The sequence below is a fragment of the Danio rerio genome, chromosome 20 (assembly GCF_052040795.2).
Source record: "Danio rerio strain M-AB ecotype USA chromosome 20, GRCz13ab, whole genome shotgun sequence".
In the NCBI taxonomy this organism is placed as follows: Eukaryota; Metazoa; Chordata; class Actinopteri; order Cypriniformes; family Danionidae; genus Danio; species Danio rerio.
The window spans coordinates 55,668,686-55,688,523 of NC_141040.1; the positions used below are offsets into that span (position 1 = coordinate 55,668,686).

Consider the following 19,838-nt stretch of genomic DNA (forward strand, 5'->3'; position numbering starts at 1 on the left):
TTAGAAATGTGCTGAAACAATCTTCCCTCCATTAAACAGAAATTGGGGAAAAATAAACAGGGGGCTAATAATTCAGGGGGGCTAATAATTCTGACTTCAACTGTACATCAACTACATTATATATTATCAGAAAAAAACTAGGAATGTGTTAAAGTTTTAAATTAAAAACTAGACCTATTGTCATTTAAATATCCTTAATTTAAAAAGCAAACTAGCCAGCACATTCAACTTTCCTCAGTCATGAGGAAGCAATAGCCAACACAGGATTCCGCTTGGTGTTAAAGCCTTCTACGATGGATTATTTTCATAAATTATGATGGGAAAATAGGACAAATGAGCTCATATATATAATTCTGGAATTTTTGTCAGTGATGGATGTGTCTTTCCAACCATCCGAACCCCCTTGGGTACGGGCCTGAGAGTTGTTCACCTAATTCTTCATAAATCAGTGTGCTACTACTTTTATCAATAAATATTAGGGTAATGCAAAATTATAAATATTATTATTATTATTATTATTATTATTATCAATACTGTTTAGGATCTATTGCAGAAACTGTGATTAGGGTACTATATAAGGACACATAGTTTAACAGCATTTATTTGACATAAAAATCTTTTGCTACTGCTTTAATTATTGATCGATCACTCAAAAAATTGCTGTTTGTTCAAACTACTTATTTAAAATGAGCTGAACCAAAACAATTCTTGAGTTATTTGAGGGAAAACTTAATTGTTTTATCTTCAATCCACTTAAATTTGTAATAACTAATAAGTTAACTTGATTCCTTTATGTTGTTCCAACACAAATCGACAGTGTGTAAGCCAGCATATTTACAGGGATTAAATGGGACCTTCATCAACTATATTTCTAAATTAAAACATTGTAGGGGAGAGTGAGGATGAAAGTACCAAAGCGATTTTCTGGGCAACATTTGCTTTCCAGGCTATAACAGCACATTCAGCATGCAGCTCGTGATGGTGCTGCCAAATATTAGCTGATTTCAGGATCTTATTATTATATAACAATGTCCCGAATTATAATTCAGATTTTATATATATATATATATATATATATATATATATATATATATATATATATATATATATACACAGTTGATATATATACAATTGTATATATACATAGTTGTATATATACAATTATGAATTATATTAGCCCCCCTGAATTATTTATTTTTTCCCCCAATTTCTGTTTAATGGAGAGAAGATTTTTTTCATCACATTTCTAAACATAATATTTTTCATAACTCATCTCTAATAACTGATTTATTTTATCTTTGCCATGATGACAGTAAATAATATTAGACTAGATATTCTTCAAGAAACTTCTATACAGCTTAAAGTGACATTTAAAGGCTTAACTAGGTTAATTAGGCTAACCAGGCAGGTTAGGGTAATTAGGCAAGTTATTGTATAATGATAGTTTGTTTTGTTGACAGTCTGAAAAATATAGCTTAAAGGGGCTAATAATTTTGTCCTTAAAATGGTGTTTAAAAAATTTATAACTGCTTATATTCTAGTCTAAATAAAACAAATAAGACTTTCTCTAGAAGAAAAAATATTATCAGACATACTGTAAAAATTTCCTTGCTCTGTTAAACATAATTTGGGAAATATTTAAAAAAGAAAAAAAAAATCAAAGGGGGGCGAATAATTCTGACTTCAACTGTACATATAATTATTATTCTGTTTAGCATCTATTCCAGAAACTGTGATAAATGTTAGGCTACTATATAAGGACGCATCGTAAATTCAGAATAACAGCATTTATTTGACAAAACCTTTTGCCATTGCTTTTATTATTGATTGATCACTCAAAACATTTGCTGTTTGTTCAAACTACTTACTTAAAATGAGCTGAACCAATACAATTCTTAAGATATTTAAGGGACCACTTAATTGTTTTATGTTCAAACCACTTACATTTGTAATAACCAGGGCCAGACAGAGTCTGCGGATGTTTTTTGCTACTTCTGCTGAGAATTTTGGCAAAAATCTGTGGATTTCTGTGGAATTATTTTGGGAGTATCCAGCGGAGTATCATAACTAAAACTTTAATATATTAAATGAAAAGTAATAAATTACTGAATAAAAACTGAATATATTCAGATTTACACATTTACTCAAGTAAATAAACAGAATTAATGATGGGCTAAACATCTGCAGAAATCTGCGGAAAATCTGCGGAATTCTGTGCGTGAAGATTCCGTGTGGGCCTAGTAATAACTAATAAGTTTACTTGATTCCTTCAAGTTGTCCCAACACAAATAGACTGTGCGGATCCCAGCATTCTTTACAGTGAATAAATGGGTCCTTCATCAACTATATTTCTAAATTAAAACATGGTAGGGTAGAGCGAGGACGAAAGTACCAAAGCAATTTTCTGGAAGCCCTGACAACATCTGCTTTCCTGGCAATAACAGCACATTCTGCATGCAGATATGTTTGGAGCTGCCAAATATCAGCTGATTTTGCGACTGTGTCCTGCATTTTTGTCCAAATTTCAGTTTTTAGGTGCAAAAAGTAAATTATTATAGTGGTTCTAATTTCCTTCTCTTTTCATGCATCACAGTAATAATCAATATACAGGTTATTTAGTGCAATAACACATCCTTAAGTTTGCAATGTCCGAGTTTTCCAGTTTAAAAGTAAATAAGATTTAAATATCAAGAGTTCCTGAAACACCGTTTTTTATGTCCCAATTCTCAGATGTTTTATAAAATTACTGCATATTGCCAATAATAATAAACCTTTATAAATTGCAGAAAATGTTAACATTTCGCATTGATGGATTGCTTTTGAAACATTTAATGGAGCTTAAATTTAAAATGAAAATGCAGTATAATATTACTTGCAGAAATAAAGGACAAAATATGTTTGCAGTTAATATTAACAAGGTCATAGTCCGATATATTTAAAATAAACAAGATGAAGTCAGTAAATCTAGCAAAGATTGTGTTACATTTGACCCATCGGTGTGTTACTTTCATGCCTGCTGGTGGGGTGAAGAGGACAAATGTGCAACTTCTGTTTAAAGTGAAGATATATTGGAGTTGTTCTACATCGATACAAAATAAAACCTGCTTTTTATAGAGCACTCTTATGACTTAGTAACCACAGCAAAAATATAGTTCTGCTAAAATGTTATGTTTTAAAATTAAGTTTTTATGAAAAATGGTACTTTCGTCCTTGCTCTCCCCCTCCTTTTTAAAAAAATATTTATACAAAATGAAATCTTTTGGCATTACTTTTATCAATTAAACAAGCCCTTAATTATATTCATAAAAATGATGCATGGTACGCTTGAATGGAAATACAGTTTTGACGAAAACATGAAGCAGCTCAACTCTCTCAACATTCATTCGTTCATTTTCTTGTCGGCTTAGTCTCTTTATTAATCCGGGGTCGCCACAGCGGAATGAACCGCCAACTTATTCAGCACATTTTTACGCAGCGGATGCCCTTCCAGCTGCAACCCATCTCTGGGAATAACTCTGTCAACAGTGATATTCAAGTTGATCCACAAATCATCAAATAATGCAGGCCTGTAGATCTTTACCTCTAAAAGTGGACCCTTTGCAGCTACTTGTCTCATTTGCTATTAAATTAAGAGGTTCAAATACTGCATTTTAGTGACATTTTAAGCACTAATTTTTGCTGGATTAACTTGTCGGATGGTTATCATCATCACACTTTTTTGAGCAATGTCAAAGTGGCTATCATACTATTTTATGTTTACAAAAATTATGTTTAATTACAAATGTGCATTTAAACTGTAAGTTATTACAGTTTTATAAATAATGTAATGAGATAAAAAATTTAGAAATATGAAAAACATATTTTTTAAAACGCCAATTTCTTATCATCCATCATAAAACAAACAAACAATTAGGAATCTGTTCAAACTTGTTTTAAATTAAAAACTGTAGCCTATAGGAAAATAAACTGGCCAGCTTGTTTGCTCGCTCAGAATTTGTCCATTTAAATAAAAATTAATAATTAAAATAATTCTCCAATTGGTTATTTTCACAGTTTATAATGGCATACTGTCAAAAATGGGACAAATGAGCTCATATAGAGGCCAAATTATGGACTTTATTAGAAGGGTCTTTCGAACCACCCGAACCCCTCTGGCTACAAGCCAGTTATAATGATTTCTGAAGGATTATATGACACTGAAAACTGGAGTAATTATGCTGAAAATCCAGCTTTACATCACTGCAATTATAACTACATTCAATATTTTTAAAAATGCTTTGAAATGAAATAATAATTCATGATAGTTCTGTTTTAATTGTGTTGTAGCTAAGAGAAACGCAGCCTTAGTGAGCAGAAGAGACTTCTTTCAAAACTATTTAAAGTAATATGTTTCCAAACTTTTCCAAAGAGCACATAATAATAATAATATCTGACTGTGAATGTAAAAACTTAAGCTTACTTTGCACGTTTGAAGACGTTTCAGTATTTTTGAATGATGCTTGAAGAAATAAATATTATATTTTAATATAAGGGTGTAGCAAATTTCTTTTAGCATGCTAACTTGTTTTGTTTCTTTGAGTACACATATATAGGTAGACTTGATAAGACATGCATTAGCCTGATTAATTTCTGAAATAGGCTATGTTTATTAAAATTATGTTGAGATGTTGGTAAATATCACCATCTAGTGGGCAGTAAGGAGCAACCAGATCAACAGCAGTTTATACTTACTAATCGTTCAGGTGAAATAAAAATAAAAACTATCATTAGATAGTTTTATCTCTATTAGTGGCATCTTCCGAAGAGCTTTTGAATATTTGAGTATTATATAACACTTATACACGATTTAGTTCTTAAGTTATATACTTAAAACGCCGATTGTGGTCGAAAATAGGGTCTAAAGAACACATTTAGTTTGTACTGTTTACACATGGCTACCGCACACCCTAACTCAAGCAGCTGAAATACAGTGTTTCCCACAGTTACAGTAACGTTACGTACACTTGGAAAAGTCCTGACCGGAAAGTGAATCACTGAGCAAGAAAGTGATTTCCTATTTCAGAGATGTTGAGAAACACAACAGAAATGAAAAGAGAGAGGACGAAGGAAGAGCTCATAATCGCCGTAAGGAGCTTAGTAGTTAATTGAACTCTGCGTGGGTCGTCATGTTGCGTTATTGAAACTCCTTATTGTTTTCGCGCCATAACAAGGCTTAGGAAAACGCTGTATGGATAGATGATCCGGTAAGACGCTTTATTATTGCTCGATTTTTAGTCTTTAACTTCAGATATGATAATAATTTAATCACAATGTTGGCCAGGACGCTATTGTGAAATAGGTTTTTAATGTTAAGGTGATTTTTTCCTGGTAAACAAAGGCTGTAGTAATACTAGGTAAATCTGAAGTAAACTGTAAATATTTTATCGCTTAAAAAGAATATTCCCACATTAAAAAAGTTATTTTCAGTAAATGCTAGTGTTTTTGAACCATACTGAAGTGTATTTAGCATTTACAACTCTGTTAATGAATGCTACAGTATACTTTTGTGAACTGATAGACTATAATACTTTTTTAAAAAGTTTTACTACAGTAAACTGTGGTTTATTGCAGTATAATATATCCTATAGTTGAAAAGTACAGTATTGGGTGATTTGTTTATATTACTTTAGCGTTTGTGTAGTATCTAGTAACTACATAACACTACAGTATTTACTTTAAATTACCATTACAATAAGGTCGTATTAGTTAAATGTCAATGTATTAACATGAACAATACATTATTTATCTTTGTTAATATTTGTTAATGAATATAAAGTTGTTCATGGTTTGTTCATGTTTACTCGGTGCATTATCTAATATTAAAAAGTATGCAATTGGATTTTAACAATGCATTAGTAACTATAGCATTACCGCAACAGATTCAGTTAAATACTTTAGTATGATTTAATAACATAACTCTGTAGTATTTATCTTAAATTACTATTACAATAAGGTTGCAGTAGTTAAATATCAATGTATTATCATGACCAAACGATAAACAATACATTTATTACGGTATTCATCTTTGTTAAGCTTAGTTAATGAATATAAAGTTGTTCATTGTATGTTCATGTTAACTTAATGCATTAGCTAATGTTAACAAGCATGCATTTGGATTTTAATAATGCATTAGTAACTATAGCATTACCACAACAGATTCATTCAAATACTTTACTATAGTATGATTCAACAACACAACACTATAGTATTTATTTTAAATTAACATTACAATAAGGTTATATTAGTTAATGTCAATATCTTAACATGAACAAACGGTAAACAATACATTTATTACAGTATTCATCTTTGTTAATGCTAATTAATGTTCTTTAATGTTGCTTAGTTCATGTTAACTGTGCATTAACTGTTACTAAGCATACATTTGGATTTTAATAATGCATTAGTAAATGTTAAACTATGATGATTTATGAACGTTGTACAAATATCGTTAATTATTAGTTAATGCACGAACATTAACTAATGAAACATTACTGTGAGGTAGTTTTTCATGTGGGTTATGTGTGTGTGTTGCAGCTTTTCTTTTAAAGCCACCAAACCTTGAACTTGTTAAGCAAACAAAATAATATCCCTGTTTGACAAATATTTTAACTGTAAAATGCATGTGATTTTTTTTTGTTTCCAGTGCTCACAGAATGGGATATACATTCATACTGATCCTTTTTGGATTGTGCCTGAACACTGAAGTCGTGAAAAGCACCTCCGAGTGTTCAGTTATCGGCTATAATGCCATCTGCATAAACAGAGGTCTTCATCAGGTGCCAGAGCTGCCCGCGCATGTCAATTATGTGGATCTGAGTTTAAACAGCATCGCTGAACTCAACGAAACATCTTTTTCTCGTCTTCAAGATTTACAATTCCTCAAAGTGGAGCAACAAACACCAGGACTCGTGATCAGAAACAACACGTTTAGAGGACTCTCCAGTCTAATAATACTTAAATTAGACTACAACCAATTCCTACAATTAGAGACGGGCGCGTTTAATGGATTAGCAAACCTTGAAGTGCTCACTCTCACGCAGTGTAATTTAGATGGTGCTGTTTTGTCTGGTAACTTCTTCAAACCTCTGACATCTCTTGAGATGCTTGTCTTGCGTGATAACAACATTAAAAAAATCCAGCCAGCTTCATTCTTCCTTAATATGAGGCGATTTCATGTGCTGGATCTGACTTTCAACAAAGTGAAGAGCATCTGTGAGGAAGACCTCCTGAACTTTCAGGGTAAACATTTCACACTCCTCAGACTGTCCTCCATAACACTGCAAGACATGAATGAGTACTGGTTAGGATGGGAGAAATGTGGAAACCCATTTAAGAATACTTCAATAACCACATTGGATCTATCTGGAAACGGCTTTAAAGAGTCAATGGCGAAGCGTTTTTTTGATGCAATCGCTGGTACCAAAATCCAAAGTCTCATTCTCAGTAATAGTTACAATATGGGGAGTTCATTTGGACATACCAATTTTAAGGATCCAGACAATTTTACATTCAAGGGTCTTGAAGCGAGTGGTGTTAAGACTTGTGATTTATCCAAATCAAAAATCTTTGCTCTGCTGAAATCAGTATTTAGTCATTTCACAGACCTAGAACAACTGACCTTGGCGCAAAATGAGATCAACAAGATTGACGATAACGCATTTTGGGGTTTGACACATTTGCTAAAGCTAAACCTGTCCCAAAATTTCCTCGGTAGCATCGATTCGAGAATGTTTGAAAATCTTGACAAACTTGAGGTGCTCGATTTGTCTTATAACCATATAAGGGCTCTTGGAGATCAATCGTTTCTGGGACTCCCAAACTTACGCAAATTAAACTTAACAGGAAACGCTGTGGAGTCAGTCCATACATTTGCTGCCTTACCAAACCTGAACAAACTCTACTTGGGTAAAAACAGAATTTCATCTGTGTCTAGTTTACCCAACATCGCACACAATCTTTCAACACTTGACCTGGAATTTAACAAACTACACGCCTTGTCAGATTTGTACACAATATTACGAGAATTTCCTCAAATAGAAAATATATTTCTTCAAGGTAACACCTTCTCAAGCTGTTATAATCAAAAACAGATAGTGCTTTCAGACAAACTTCAACTCCTCCATCTTGGGCTTTCAAGTATGCAGCTGATCTGGTCAGAAGGAAAATGTTTAAACGTGTTTGCCGATCTTCACCAGTTACAGCAGCTGTCTCTGACCGCCAATGGACTGCAGTCACTTCCCAAAGACATCTTCAAAGACCTTACATCTCTGTTCTTTTTAGATTTGTCTTTCAACTCTTTGAAATACCTTCCCACTGATGTATTCCCCAAAAGTCTTCAAATTCTTAATCTCGACTATAATTCAATTTATTCAGTAGATCCGAATCTCTTCAGCACCCTCAGCTACCTCAGCCTGATGAATAACGATTTCCGATGTGATTGTGACTTGAAGGATTTCCAAACATGGCTAAATCAAACCAACGTAACCTTCGTTCACCCTATTGAGGATGTGACGTGTGCCAGTCCTGAGGATCAGTACATGGTTCCGGTTGTAAAATCCAGTATACAATGTGAGAATGAAGAGGAGGAGAGAAGAACTGAAAAACTAAGACTTGTGCTTTTTATTGTCTGCACTGTATTGATTATATTATTCACCGCCAGCACCATTGTTTACATTAGTCGACGCGGTGTCATCTTTAAGATGTACAAAAAACTAATTGGCGAACTTGTGGATGGAAAGCGTGAGGAGCCTGATCCTGATAGATTTTTGTACGATGTGTACCTGTGTTTCAGTTCTAAAGACATGAAGTGGGTAGAAAGAGCGTTGTTGAAGAGGCTGGACTCTCAGTTTTCAGAGCACAACACACTCCGCTGCTGCTTCGAGGAGCGAGACTTCATCCCCGGGGAGGACCATCTTACCAATATGAGAAGTGCCATCCAGAATAGTCGAAAAACCATTTGCGTGGTGTCTGAACACTTCCTGAAGGACGGCTGGTGTCTAGAAACATTCACCCTGGCACAAAAAAGGATGCAAGCAGAGCTTGAGGACATTCTGGTGGTGCTTGTTGTAGGAAACATACCGCAGTACAGGTTACTGAAGTACAAACAAGTGAGATCCTTCATTGAGAACAGAAGTTACCTCGTGTGGCCTGATGACTGTCAAGACTTGGAGTGGTTTTATGACCAACTTCTGCACAAGATAAGAAAAGATATCAAGATTAATCAAACGACCAAAGAAATAAAGCGTGAGGAAGCCAATTTCAACACCAACACAGCAGTATAATCATGGTAGACTTATTATACATTTAGTATGTTTTTCATTACAGTTTTAGAATTTACCTACACTGTAAACCATAATGTTGTCTTTACTTAAACAAATCAAGTAAAGTTGACTGAACATTACTAAAAATTTAGCATTTTGATCATGTCACCTAAAAATACAAATTAATTTAACTTATATACCATGAAAATGCATAAACTTAAGATTTCAAGTATACTAAGCTCAAAATCACAAATAATCCTTTGAAAAATAAGGTTGTTTTTAATGTAGTCTTGACTGTAATTCTAATATGTGCAATTTTTTAATGCAAGTTCTTTTTTTAAATTAGAAAACAAGGCTTTATGTATTATTATTCACCATAAAAGGAATAAATGGTTACTTATTTTTCTTTTAAGCATTTTTTTCATAGTGTATAATTACACACACAGAACTGATCAATTTAAGTATAATCAAAACAGCAAGTTAAATAAACTTAAATACGCAAGTTTTGGGAGATTTCGTTACTCAATTAAATTGAGGCAAAGAGCTTACTCAAATAATTTCATTCAGTCAACTTATTATGGTTTTCAGTGTTCTCGAATGAGTGTTTTAAAAGGTTATAATGGAATTTACTACATTACATGTTTGTTTCAAACCCAAACTATTTTCAAACACCTGTGTGATTGTGACCCTGCCAAATAAACTTCCAAATAAGGTCAATTGAAAACTCAGCCTGTTTGTAAACACAGTCCGTCTCTCCCATAAAAGTCGACTGGGGAATAGGCATTGCTGTGCACTCTGTCGTTAACCTTACTTCCTCCATACAAGCAATATTGTGAAAACTGAAACCACTACTGAAAGCACTGCAAGATGTCACAATATGCACACTTGGCTAATAACAACTGTACATTGATGATGTAATAATTATATAAAAAATACTCAGTATTGAGTAATTGTGTCAACTAAGTGCTGGCCTGTGTATCTTGAACAGTTTAGAAATAGCAATCAAAGATCTAAACACAGTGCTCAGCATATATAAGCACACCCCTCACAAATTTCCCTTAAATAATTTTTTAATAGGAAGCTATACGATATTATATTTGTGCATATATATTAGTCAGTATTGAAGCCAATATCTGGAGCTTATCTTACAAAATAACTCCAAAAACTAGTACAACAAATTATATGTTATAGAAAAATATCAAATACAAGTTTAAAAATCAAGAGAAGCAATAATAAATTATTTAGTTAAGATTTTGTAGGTTGTAATTATTTATGCAATATTTAGCTTGAATTTAATTGCATTATCTTTTTAATATCTAAATATGTTTGGTGACTAAAGTATTATTTTCATTAATATATCTGTTTAATAAATGTTTTATTTAGATGCACCAAAATACATTGCCTATATTGACTGAGAAATGGATAAGCATTCATTTTCAAAATGGGCTGTACTCAATCATGCTGAGCACTGTATGTAATATTGAATACAATTTTCTCAATTCAGAAAACTAAAAGTACATGTTGTTCCTTCAAAAACTTACTGAATGTATCTTTGGTTGACCTCACATTGCCATCTGCCCTCATTTCCTGTTATGATCCCTTCATTTTAATAGGGAACTCTGAGAAAAGACAACATTGCAAAGTTAATATTAGCATTCTGCATTATGCTCCATGTGTACAGAAAGCAATCTTTCAGTGACATCTTGTGCAAAGATAGCTGTCCAAACAGCCTTTAAACTCACCTTCTGTTTTCGTGAAGCAAGCTGAGGTCAGAGATTTAAACATTTGCTACTAAATAAAGAAGCTCAGATTTTCATAGATAGATAGAACCTCCTTGCGAACTGTAATTGCGACCACAAGTAGTACTTTTATTGTACTTAAAAAAATATTTATTTTTGACACTTGTAACGTTAAGAACAGGTTCTTCAGCCACACACAGGAACTTGGTTTCAAAATATCCCCAGATTAAGTTGGGTTGTTATGCAATCAAAAACCAAAGCTTTCTTTGTGTCGACTTGCATAGTTACACAATTTCATTTCTTCCTGCATGGTGTTGAATGATGATTATAGTCTATTGTTTTTAATAACTGAACATGAACATTTTCATTACATACAGCAATATATGTAAAAACACGTTCAAGATTTTTTAAAAGTTTGTGTTTATATTTGATTTTTTAGTTTCACATAATTTAATTGACCACTTGTTTTCACAGGTAAGTCAGTTAACTATTTAACTGCCTGCTCTACCTATGGTTGACCATATTTTGACTGTTTTAAATAATGACTGTTTTTATTAATGGTTTACACAGCATTTTTGGTTTACAAAACAAATAAATAAATAAATACTTTTTTTTTAATTAAACATAATCCTGTTGCACTACTACACTTGATTTTGGTTTTATTGAGAAAAAAAAAACATGTTAAATGAAAATCTAAAATATTTTATGGCAAACCTCAAAAAATAAAGATAATTTAGTATTCAAAATGTTTTATCTTGATTATGTTTTTGTATAAATTGGTCTTATACTTTCTGATTGCCATAGTAAATGCAATAATTGCAGTACTTTTACAATAAACCGACATTTCGACTATTTGGTAGAGGCTGATGTATTAGAAATTATGGGATATCTTGAAAGAAAGTGCATTGAGTGTGTTAACTAGCGACATTAGGGGTTAAATGCAATCCAAACATGTTTTCCTGGGGCAGTTAAAAAAACTAGTTTTTAAAAAGCAACGTTTTTAAAAAACCGTTAATATTTAAATTAGTATCAACATTTATGCGTAGCTACACGACAAATTTAATCCTTTGTCTCCATAGGATGGCAAGGTTGTCTATTTATTAGACTGGTAAGACAACAAAAATGACAGCAACATTCGCTGTTCTTTATATTGTTTTATAATGATATAAAAGTGCATATTTTAGCTCTGATTGCTCGTGTGTACTGCATACTGCAGCTTGCAGTCTTACCGCGCGGGTTGAGCAGTGTTTGTTTGGGTGAGGTGAAAACGAAAAAAAGGCTTGTAAATGTTCTGAATCTCTCACAAATCCGTGATTGTTTGCTTACTCGCACTTGAAGAATCCCTAACCGGAAAATGAGTCACAGGGTCAGAAAGTTATTTCCTATTTCAGAAAAGTTGGGAAACAGACCAAACGAAGGAAGAGAGAACAAGAGAAACCCGCGCACATCTGTGAAGTATTCAGTATCAAATGACTGCAGAAACGGATAAACAGGGCAACACGATGGATTAATGGGCGAACAGGTAAGACGCTAAACTATTATTAGATTGTTATTAAATAAACCTTGTTGTAAAGATCTCAAATTACTGCTCGTGTCAGCAGTGGTAAGATCTCATGAACCAAGTTTAAATTAGAAACATGTTTTTCCCCCTTATTGAACGTGTAGTCACTGAACCTTGAACTAGTTGGCAAACAATTAGTAAGATAAACTAGTTAAACAGAAGCAGCTGAATGCGGACATCTTAAATGTATTTTGTATTAATTCCTGGAGGTTTTAACTATATTTATGATGTATTTTATATTTGTTTCTGACCTCGCTGTGTGAGCAGAAACAGACATTTTATTAATAAATATAGACACAAACAAATGCCACAAAAAGTAAATAACATCACGTTCTGCTGCCAAGCACATAAGCAAAAATACTTGAATATTAATAACAAATAAAAACTGTAGGGTGAATCTTTTTAACCTTCATTTTTATAACACATTTATTTTCTACAGAGATTCCAGAATGGCAGCTACATACACTTTATTTCTGATGCTATTATTCATTTGGACTCCAACAGTGAAATCCACCTCAGTGTGTTCAACTGATGGCTACTTCGCTTTCTGCATGGACAGAGGTCTTCAAGAGGTGCCAAAGATTTCCACTTACATAACTAACGTGGATTTGAGTAAAAACAGAATTGCTGAACTCAATGAAACATCCTTTTCTCATTTGGAAGCTCTAGAAGTCCTCATCCTGATGCACCAAACACCAGGTCTTGTGATCCGGCGCAATTCATTCATGAGGCTCTCTAATTTAACATCACTTCAGCTAGACTACAACCACCACCTGCGAATAGATGCAGGAGCATTTAATGGATTATCCGACCTTAAAAATCTCACTCTCACTCAATGCGGTTTAGATGACTCCCTACTGTCTGGTAACTTCCTCAAACCTCTGATGTCTCTTGAGATGCTTGATTTAAGTCGTAACAACATTCGGAGAGTCCAACCGGCGTCTTTCTTTTTAAATATGAGGCGATTTCATGTGCTGGATCTGACTTTCAACAAAGTGAAGAGCATCTGTGAGGAAGACCTCCTGAACTTTCAGGGTAAACATTTCACACTCCTCAGACTGTCCTCTATAACACTGCAAGACATGAATGAGTACTGGTTAGGATGGGAGAAATGTGGAAACCCATTTAAGAATACTTCAATAACCACATTGGATCTATCTGGAAACGGCTTTAACGTTGACATGGCTAAGAGATTTTTTGATGCTATCTCCAGTACCAAAATCCAAAGTCTCATCATCAGTAACACTTACAGAATCGGCAAATCTTCTGGCGATAATTCGAAAGATCCAGACAAATCGACATTCAGTGGTCTTAAGTCGAGCGGTATTAAGAGTTTTGATCTGTCCAATTCAAGCATTTTTTCTCTCACATATTCTGTATTTAGTTATCTGTCAGATCTAGAACAAATCACATTAGCAGAAAGTCAGATCAACAAGATTGAAAACAACGCATTTTTGGGTATGACAAACTTGCTAAAGCTAAACCTGTCCAAAAACTTCCTCGGCTACATTGATTTTAGGACATTTCAGAATCTCAAGGGACTCGAGGTGCTTGATTTGTCTTACAATCATATTTGGAGACTTGGGTCTCAGTCATTTCAAGGTCTTCCAAATCTACTCAGTCTAAACCTAACAGGAAATTCTCTTGGACATGTATACACATTCGCAACTCTGCCGAAGTTGGAAAAGCTCTACTTAGGAGACAACAACATTCAGTATGTGTACGAAATACCCAACATAGCCAAACATCTCAAAACCCTTGACTTGCAGTTTAACCAAATAGCATCCATGTCAGAGCTCTACACAATACTAGATGAATTTCCTCAAATTGAGGAAGTAGTTTTTCGAGGAAATCAGCTTCTTTATTGCCCTCAAGACAACCATGAAGTGTTATCACAAAACATACAAGTCCTCGATCTATCATTTGCAGGTTTGCAAGTAATCTGGTCAGAAGGAAAATGTTTAAACGTGTTTGACGATCTTCACCAGCTAGAAGTGCTTCATTTGAGTTCCAACTTGCTGCAGTCACTTCCCAAAGACATCTTCAAAGACCTTACATCTTTGCTCATTCTGGATTTGTCTTTCAACTCTTTGAAATACCTCCCCACTGATGTATTCCCCAAAACTCTTCAAGTACTTCATCTTGACTATAATTCGATTTATTCAGTAGATCCAAATCTCTTCAGCACCCTCAGCTACCTCAGCCTGATGAATAACGATTTCCGATGTGATTGTGACTTGAAGGATTTCCAAACATGGCTAAATCAAACCAACATAACCTTCGTTCACTCTATTGAGGATGTGACGTGTGCCAGTCCTGAGGATCAGTACATGGTTCCGGTTGTGAGTTCCAGCATACAATGTGAGGATGAAGAGGAGGAGAGAAGAACTGAAAAACTAAGACTTGTGCTTTTTATTTCCTGCACTGTATTGATTATATTATTCAGCGCCAGCACCATTGTTTACATCAGTCGACGCGGTGTCATCTTCAAGATATACAAAAAACTAATTGGCAAATTTGACAATAAACCTCAAGAGGAACCTGATGCAAATGGATTTTTGTACGATGTGTACCTGTGTTTCAGTTCCAGAGACATGAAGTGGGTAGAAAGAGCGTTGTTGAAGAGGCTGGACTCTCAGTTTTCAGAGCACAACACACTCCGCTGCTGCTTCGAGGAGCGAGACTTCATCCCCGGGGAGGACCATCTTACCAATATGAGAAATGCCATCCAGCATAGTCGAAAAACCATTTGCGTGGTGTCTAAACACTTTCTGAAGGACGGCTGGTGTCTAGAAACATTCACCCTGGCACAATGTAGGATGCTAGTGGAGCTTAAGGACATTCTGGTGGTGCTGGTTGTAGGAAACATACCGCAGTACAGGTTATTAAAGTATGAACAACTGAGATCCTTCATTGAGAACAGAAGTTACCTCGTGTGGCCTGATGACGGTCAAGACTTGGAGTGGTTTTATGACCAACTTCTGCACAAGATAATCAGAAACACCAAGGTTAAACAAACAAACATTAAAGAAAAAGACAAGGTGGATGAAAACAATCCTGAAGCAGCAGATGTTCAAGCAGACACTGCAGTTTAACTATGGTGTTTTTCCTTCACTTTCGTCAATTGGTGAAGTTGGTTCCTTGCTACTGGATTGCTTGGTTTGGGACTTGTGGAGCTGTGCATAGATTTGGACTTTCACCAGTAAAATTAAACCACCCAGAACTGAACTTCAACTCTGAAAACTGGACTGACACTTTCAACTTACTAGAACTTCTATGTTCTATGTTAAGCTGCTTTGGCACAATCTACATTGTAAAAGCACTAGAGAAATAAACAATAATTAAGTTATGAAGTACAGCGGTACAAATGCTTTTACAGATCCCTTGTTTTGTTTCCGGAGATGTTCTCATTTGTCCAGCTGTTAACCTTCTCTGTTTTGGACACTGGCATCAAAAATAATGAAGTATAAAAATTCCAAATCTCGTATTAATTACTCGCCTTCATGTTGTTCCAGTTCCCTGAGGCCTTCATAATAATAATAATAATAATATATTTTATTTATAACACGCTTTTCTAAAACCCAAAGCGCTTACAAGAAAGTAAAAACAGCAAAGCACAGTAACCAATAATAAATACAATAAAAACAGTAAGAATAAAAGATAGCATTAATTAAAAACAGACCTAAAAAGATGAGGTTTAAGTAGCTCTTTAAAAGTGTCCTATGAACCGACATTCCTAATGTTAGTGGGAAGAGCATTCCACAGTTTGGGAGCACGGAAAGAGAATGCCCTACCTCCCATGGTGCTGAGTTTGCAGCGAGGCTGAAGACCCGAGGCAGAGCGTAGACAGCGAGAGGCAGAGGAAACGGATATCAGGTCACAAACGTAACCTGGAGCAGAACCATGAACCGGCTTATGTGTTAAAATCAATGTCTTAAAATCAATACAAGAGGAGTGATGTGCGGCCGAGACGATGTATGTGTCAACACACGTGCAGCAGAATTTTTGATGTTTTGCTCAATTTTGAGAGAATTTGCTGGTGACCCTCCGAACAAGGAATTGCAAAAATCCAAGCGAGACGTGATAAAAGCATGGACGAGTCTTTCAGCATCAGGCCTCGAGAGGAAAGGACGTAAGTGGGCTATATTACGAAGATGATAGAAGGCCGTTTTAGTTACATGTTTAAAATAGGGCTTCAGACTAAGCTGAGAGTCCAGGAGAACACCGAGATTACGCACCTGCGGAGATGGTGATAAGACAGACCGATCAACCGTTAACTCAAATTCACTACACCTCTTGACGTAAGGAGGAGTGCCAACCAATAAAATCTCTGTTTTAGTACTATGCAGTTTAAGATTATTATGTTGCATCTGAGCTTTAATTTCAGTTAAGCAAGCGTTAAGTGATGACATTGATGCCGATAATATTGGGAGAAGTGTTAATATAGATCTATGTGTCATCGGCATAACAATGATATCTAATCCCAAATTTTTGCAAAATTTGACCAAGAGGCAACATATAAATGCTAAATAGAAGTGGACCAAGTACTGACCCTTGGAGGACACCATGACATAAAGGAACAAATACATCCTCTCCCGCGTCCTGTCCAAACATGTTCAAAAGTCATTCAGCTTTTGAACACAAAAAATAAGATATTAGATGAAATCTGAGAGCTCTCTTATCCTCCATAGACAGCAAGGGTCCAGAGACATTGAAGAAAAGGAAGTCTAGAAGAAGGAACTAAATCAAAACACTGCACGTACCTTCAGTGGTATAAACTATATTAAAATGAAGCTTCAAGAACACTTTTGCGCACCAAAGAAACTGTAAAAGTGAGTTAAACAGTTATTCTGTCATTCAGAGTTCATATAAAAGTCAAAAACACATTTTTTTTGTGTTTTAGGTTTATACGCAAATAGAGAAAGTGAAACCAGTTGTGCTTTTAGACGCCCTCATAAACAACAATAGAGGACATACAGCAGATCATGTTCTTCTTAATAGTATGTGGCTGTTTGTGACAAGACGACAAGGTTTGTTTGAGTTTGGGTAGACCATGGTTTACTGCTTCGTGGCGCAGGCCTGTGCAGAGATTGTCCAAAGGGCATGTGCAGGATCATTTTTTTGATGAGGGGGTGTGGGGGGTTGCTGGGGTTGGATGTTGTCGTTGTCGCTGGGGCACTTTTGATCATTTTGGAAGGGCACTTTCTATCCAAGACTAAAAGGGCATGTGCACTGCACAGGTTGAGCCCTATGTGTGCATGTGCCTGTCGTGGCGTCACAGTATTAAAATGTATATAGCCATGTTATCAACTGTGTATTTAAAAATGGCGCTTCCCATGTTGTCATTTCCTTTATTTGTAGTAGACACTGGTGATAATTCTCTGTATACCAATAGCATGCAGCAGCGAGTCTAAGCCCACACTCTTGGTACCATTCTGCTGTGCTAGGTACCCTTTGGAACTGGTGTCAAAAGCTGGTATGGTACGGATCACTTTTTTTGGCACTTTTGACAATGGAAATGGATATAAATGCATACAGTACTGTACCGAACTACCAGTATCAGTAGAAATGCACCAGTAGAGTCAGCAGTGCAACATGCAAGCGTCATATTGCCCACAGTAAATGCACACTCTAATCTCACAAGGAAGACATGGGTGAACAAACTTGTTATTAGAGTTTCTGGTGCACAAAAGTGTTCTTGGAGATTCATATGATTACAGTTAGATTACTTAAGTCGTGTGGGATGTACTGACAATTTGATTAGTTACCTGAGCATCTCAGGACCCATGCTGTCTATGGAGGATGAGAGAGCTCCTGGATTTCAACTAAAATATCTTAATTTGTGTTATGAGGATGGATGAATGAAGGTCTCGGGGGATTGAGGGCGAGTACTTAACATGCTTTTCATTTTTAGGTGAACTAACCCTGTAAGCTTGACTCAATACTGATTGTTCGGTCATAGAAGTTTATTTTGTGTTATGCAAAATGTGAAGTTAAATGTGACATTTTAGATTAATCTTGAATCAGATATTTATCACTGAATTTAATCGGATAATTATCACTGTAACTGCTTTAAACTTTCTGTAAATACAAATGTGATTTTCTTATTTGTTTTTAGCGGTCCAAGACTTTGCAAGTGAAATTGAATCACTGATACTCCATTTACTATTTACACCACATGTGGAAGATGATCTGTTGCTTTAAATAAATTATCTTTTGCAAAGTACTGCATTCTCTGCAATTAATAGAGTTATGTAAATATGTCAGGGCCGTAGCCAGTCTAGAAAAAAAACGGGGGTGGGGGGGAGGGGTTGGGTTAGGTGGGGGCGAATGGGGGGTCTTTTTTTCTAAAATTTTACCTATTTTAATTGTTTTGTCAAGTTGCTTACTAAGATCATAATGTGCACATTTTGTCAGTCCAAACACACCAAACATGTTATTTGTTTCATCTTTATGTGGAATTCACGTAAAAGTAGATATATTGCAAGATTTAATTATGCAATATGTTTTGATAATCAATATAACGATTAATATTTTATTGATAACACTGATTTGAACTTTGAGTGCTTTTTAAATATATTCAGACTGTATTAGTGGTTGTTCATCAATTCAGCACCACATGCTTGAATATTTAACAGGTGATTTATGTGATTTATGTTTATGAGGCTTTTTGTTCGCGAACACATGTTTTGTGCTTATAGTAAATCTGTTTTTAATATAATTTTGCACTTTATATGTGTTTGGCTGTAAAAGCGCACCCAGGTGTTTCCCTATACAGGCGCAGGTCAGATTTGCTCCAGGTCATAATTTATTTATTTACATTAATTTAGTCTAAAAAACAAATAATTAGACTGGTGTAGTTAGTTTCATCTGGAACGCTTGCCAAAACACCTTATGAAGTTGTCTGAGCGATCGGATTTATACCCAATCAGAATAAAACGAATGAAGTGACCAGTGTAAACAGCCTTAAAAACACAGACATGACGGGATTTGCGCTTTTTGCTGTGACAGCTGACGGAGGACGTTTGGTATTAAAGCCTTTATTGGACAGTAATTTTCAAAAAAAATTGTCAAAAGTAGAGAATAGGAGGTCACGGGACAAATCAATAATGCTCAAAATACAGGACATGCCAAATATTATGAAATGTATATTTTTTTGAATTACATAACGTACAAATTCTGGACCTTTTGGCTGAGGGGGGGTCGTTCAAACCACCTGAACACCTCCTGGCTACCAGC

At 35.0% G+C, this 19,838-nt stretch overlaps 3 protein-coding genes across 3 annotated transcripts in view; 2 read left to right on the plus strand and 1 right to left on the minus strand.

Annotated features, from left to right (window-relative positions):
• mia3 (MIA SH3 domain ER export factor 3) overlaps positions 1-19,838 on the minus strand; it is a 449,841-nt gene that overhangs the window by 82,337 nt on the left and 347,666 nt on the right. The window lies entirely within an intron of this gene.
• Positions 5,145-9,346, plus strand: tlr5b (toll-like receptor 5b). The gene is made up of 2 exons (NM_001130595.2): positions 5,145-5,243; positions 6,683-9,346. Exons 1-2 carry the CDS (start codon positions 5,236-5,238, stop codon positions 9,318-9,320), a joined length of 2,646 nt encoding a protein of 881 aa, NP_001124067.2. The 5' UTR covers positions 5,145-5,235; the 3' UTR covers positions 9,321-9,346.
• Positions 12,064-18,825, plus strand: tlr5a (toll-like receptor 5a). The gene is made up of 2 exons (XM_087298738.1): positions 12,064-12,560; positions 13,039-18,825. The coding sequence occupies exon 2, from the start codon at positions 13,049-13,051 to the stop codon at positions 15,692-15,694; it is 2,646 nt and encodes an 881-aa protein (XP_087154864.1). The 5' UTR covers positions 12,064-12,560; positions 13,039-13,048; the 3' UTR covers positions 15,695-18,825.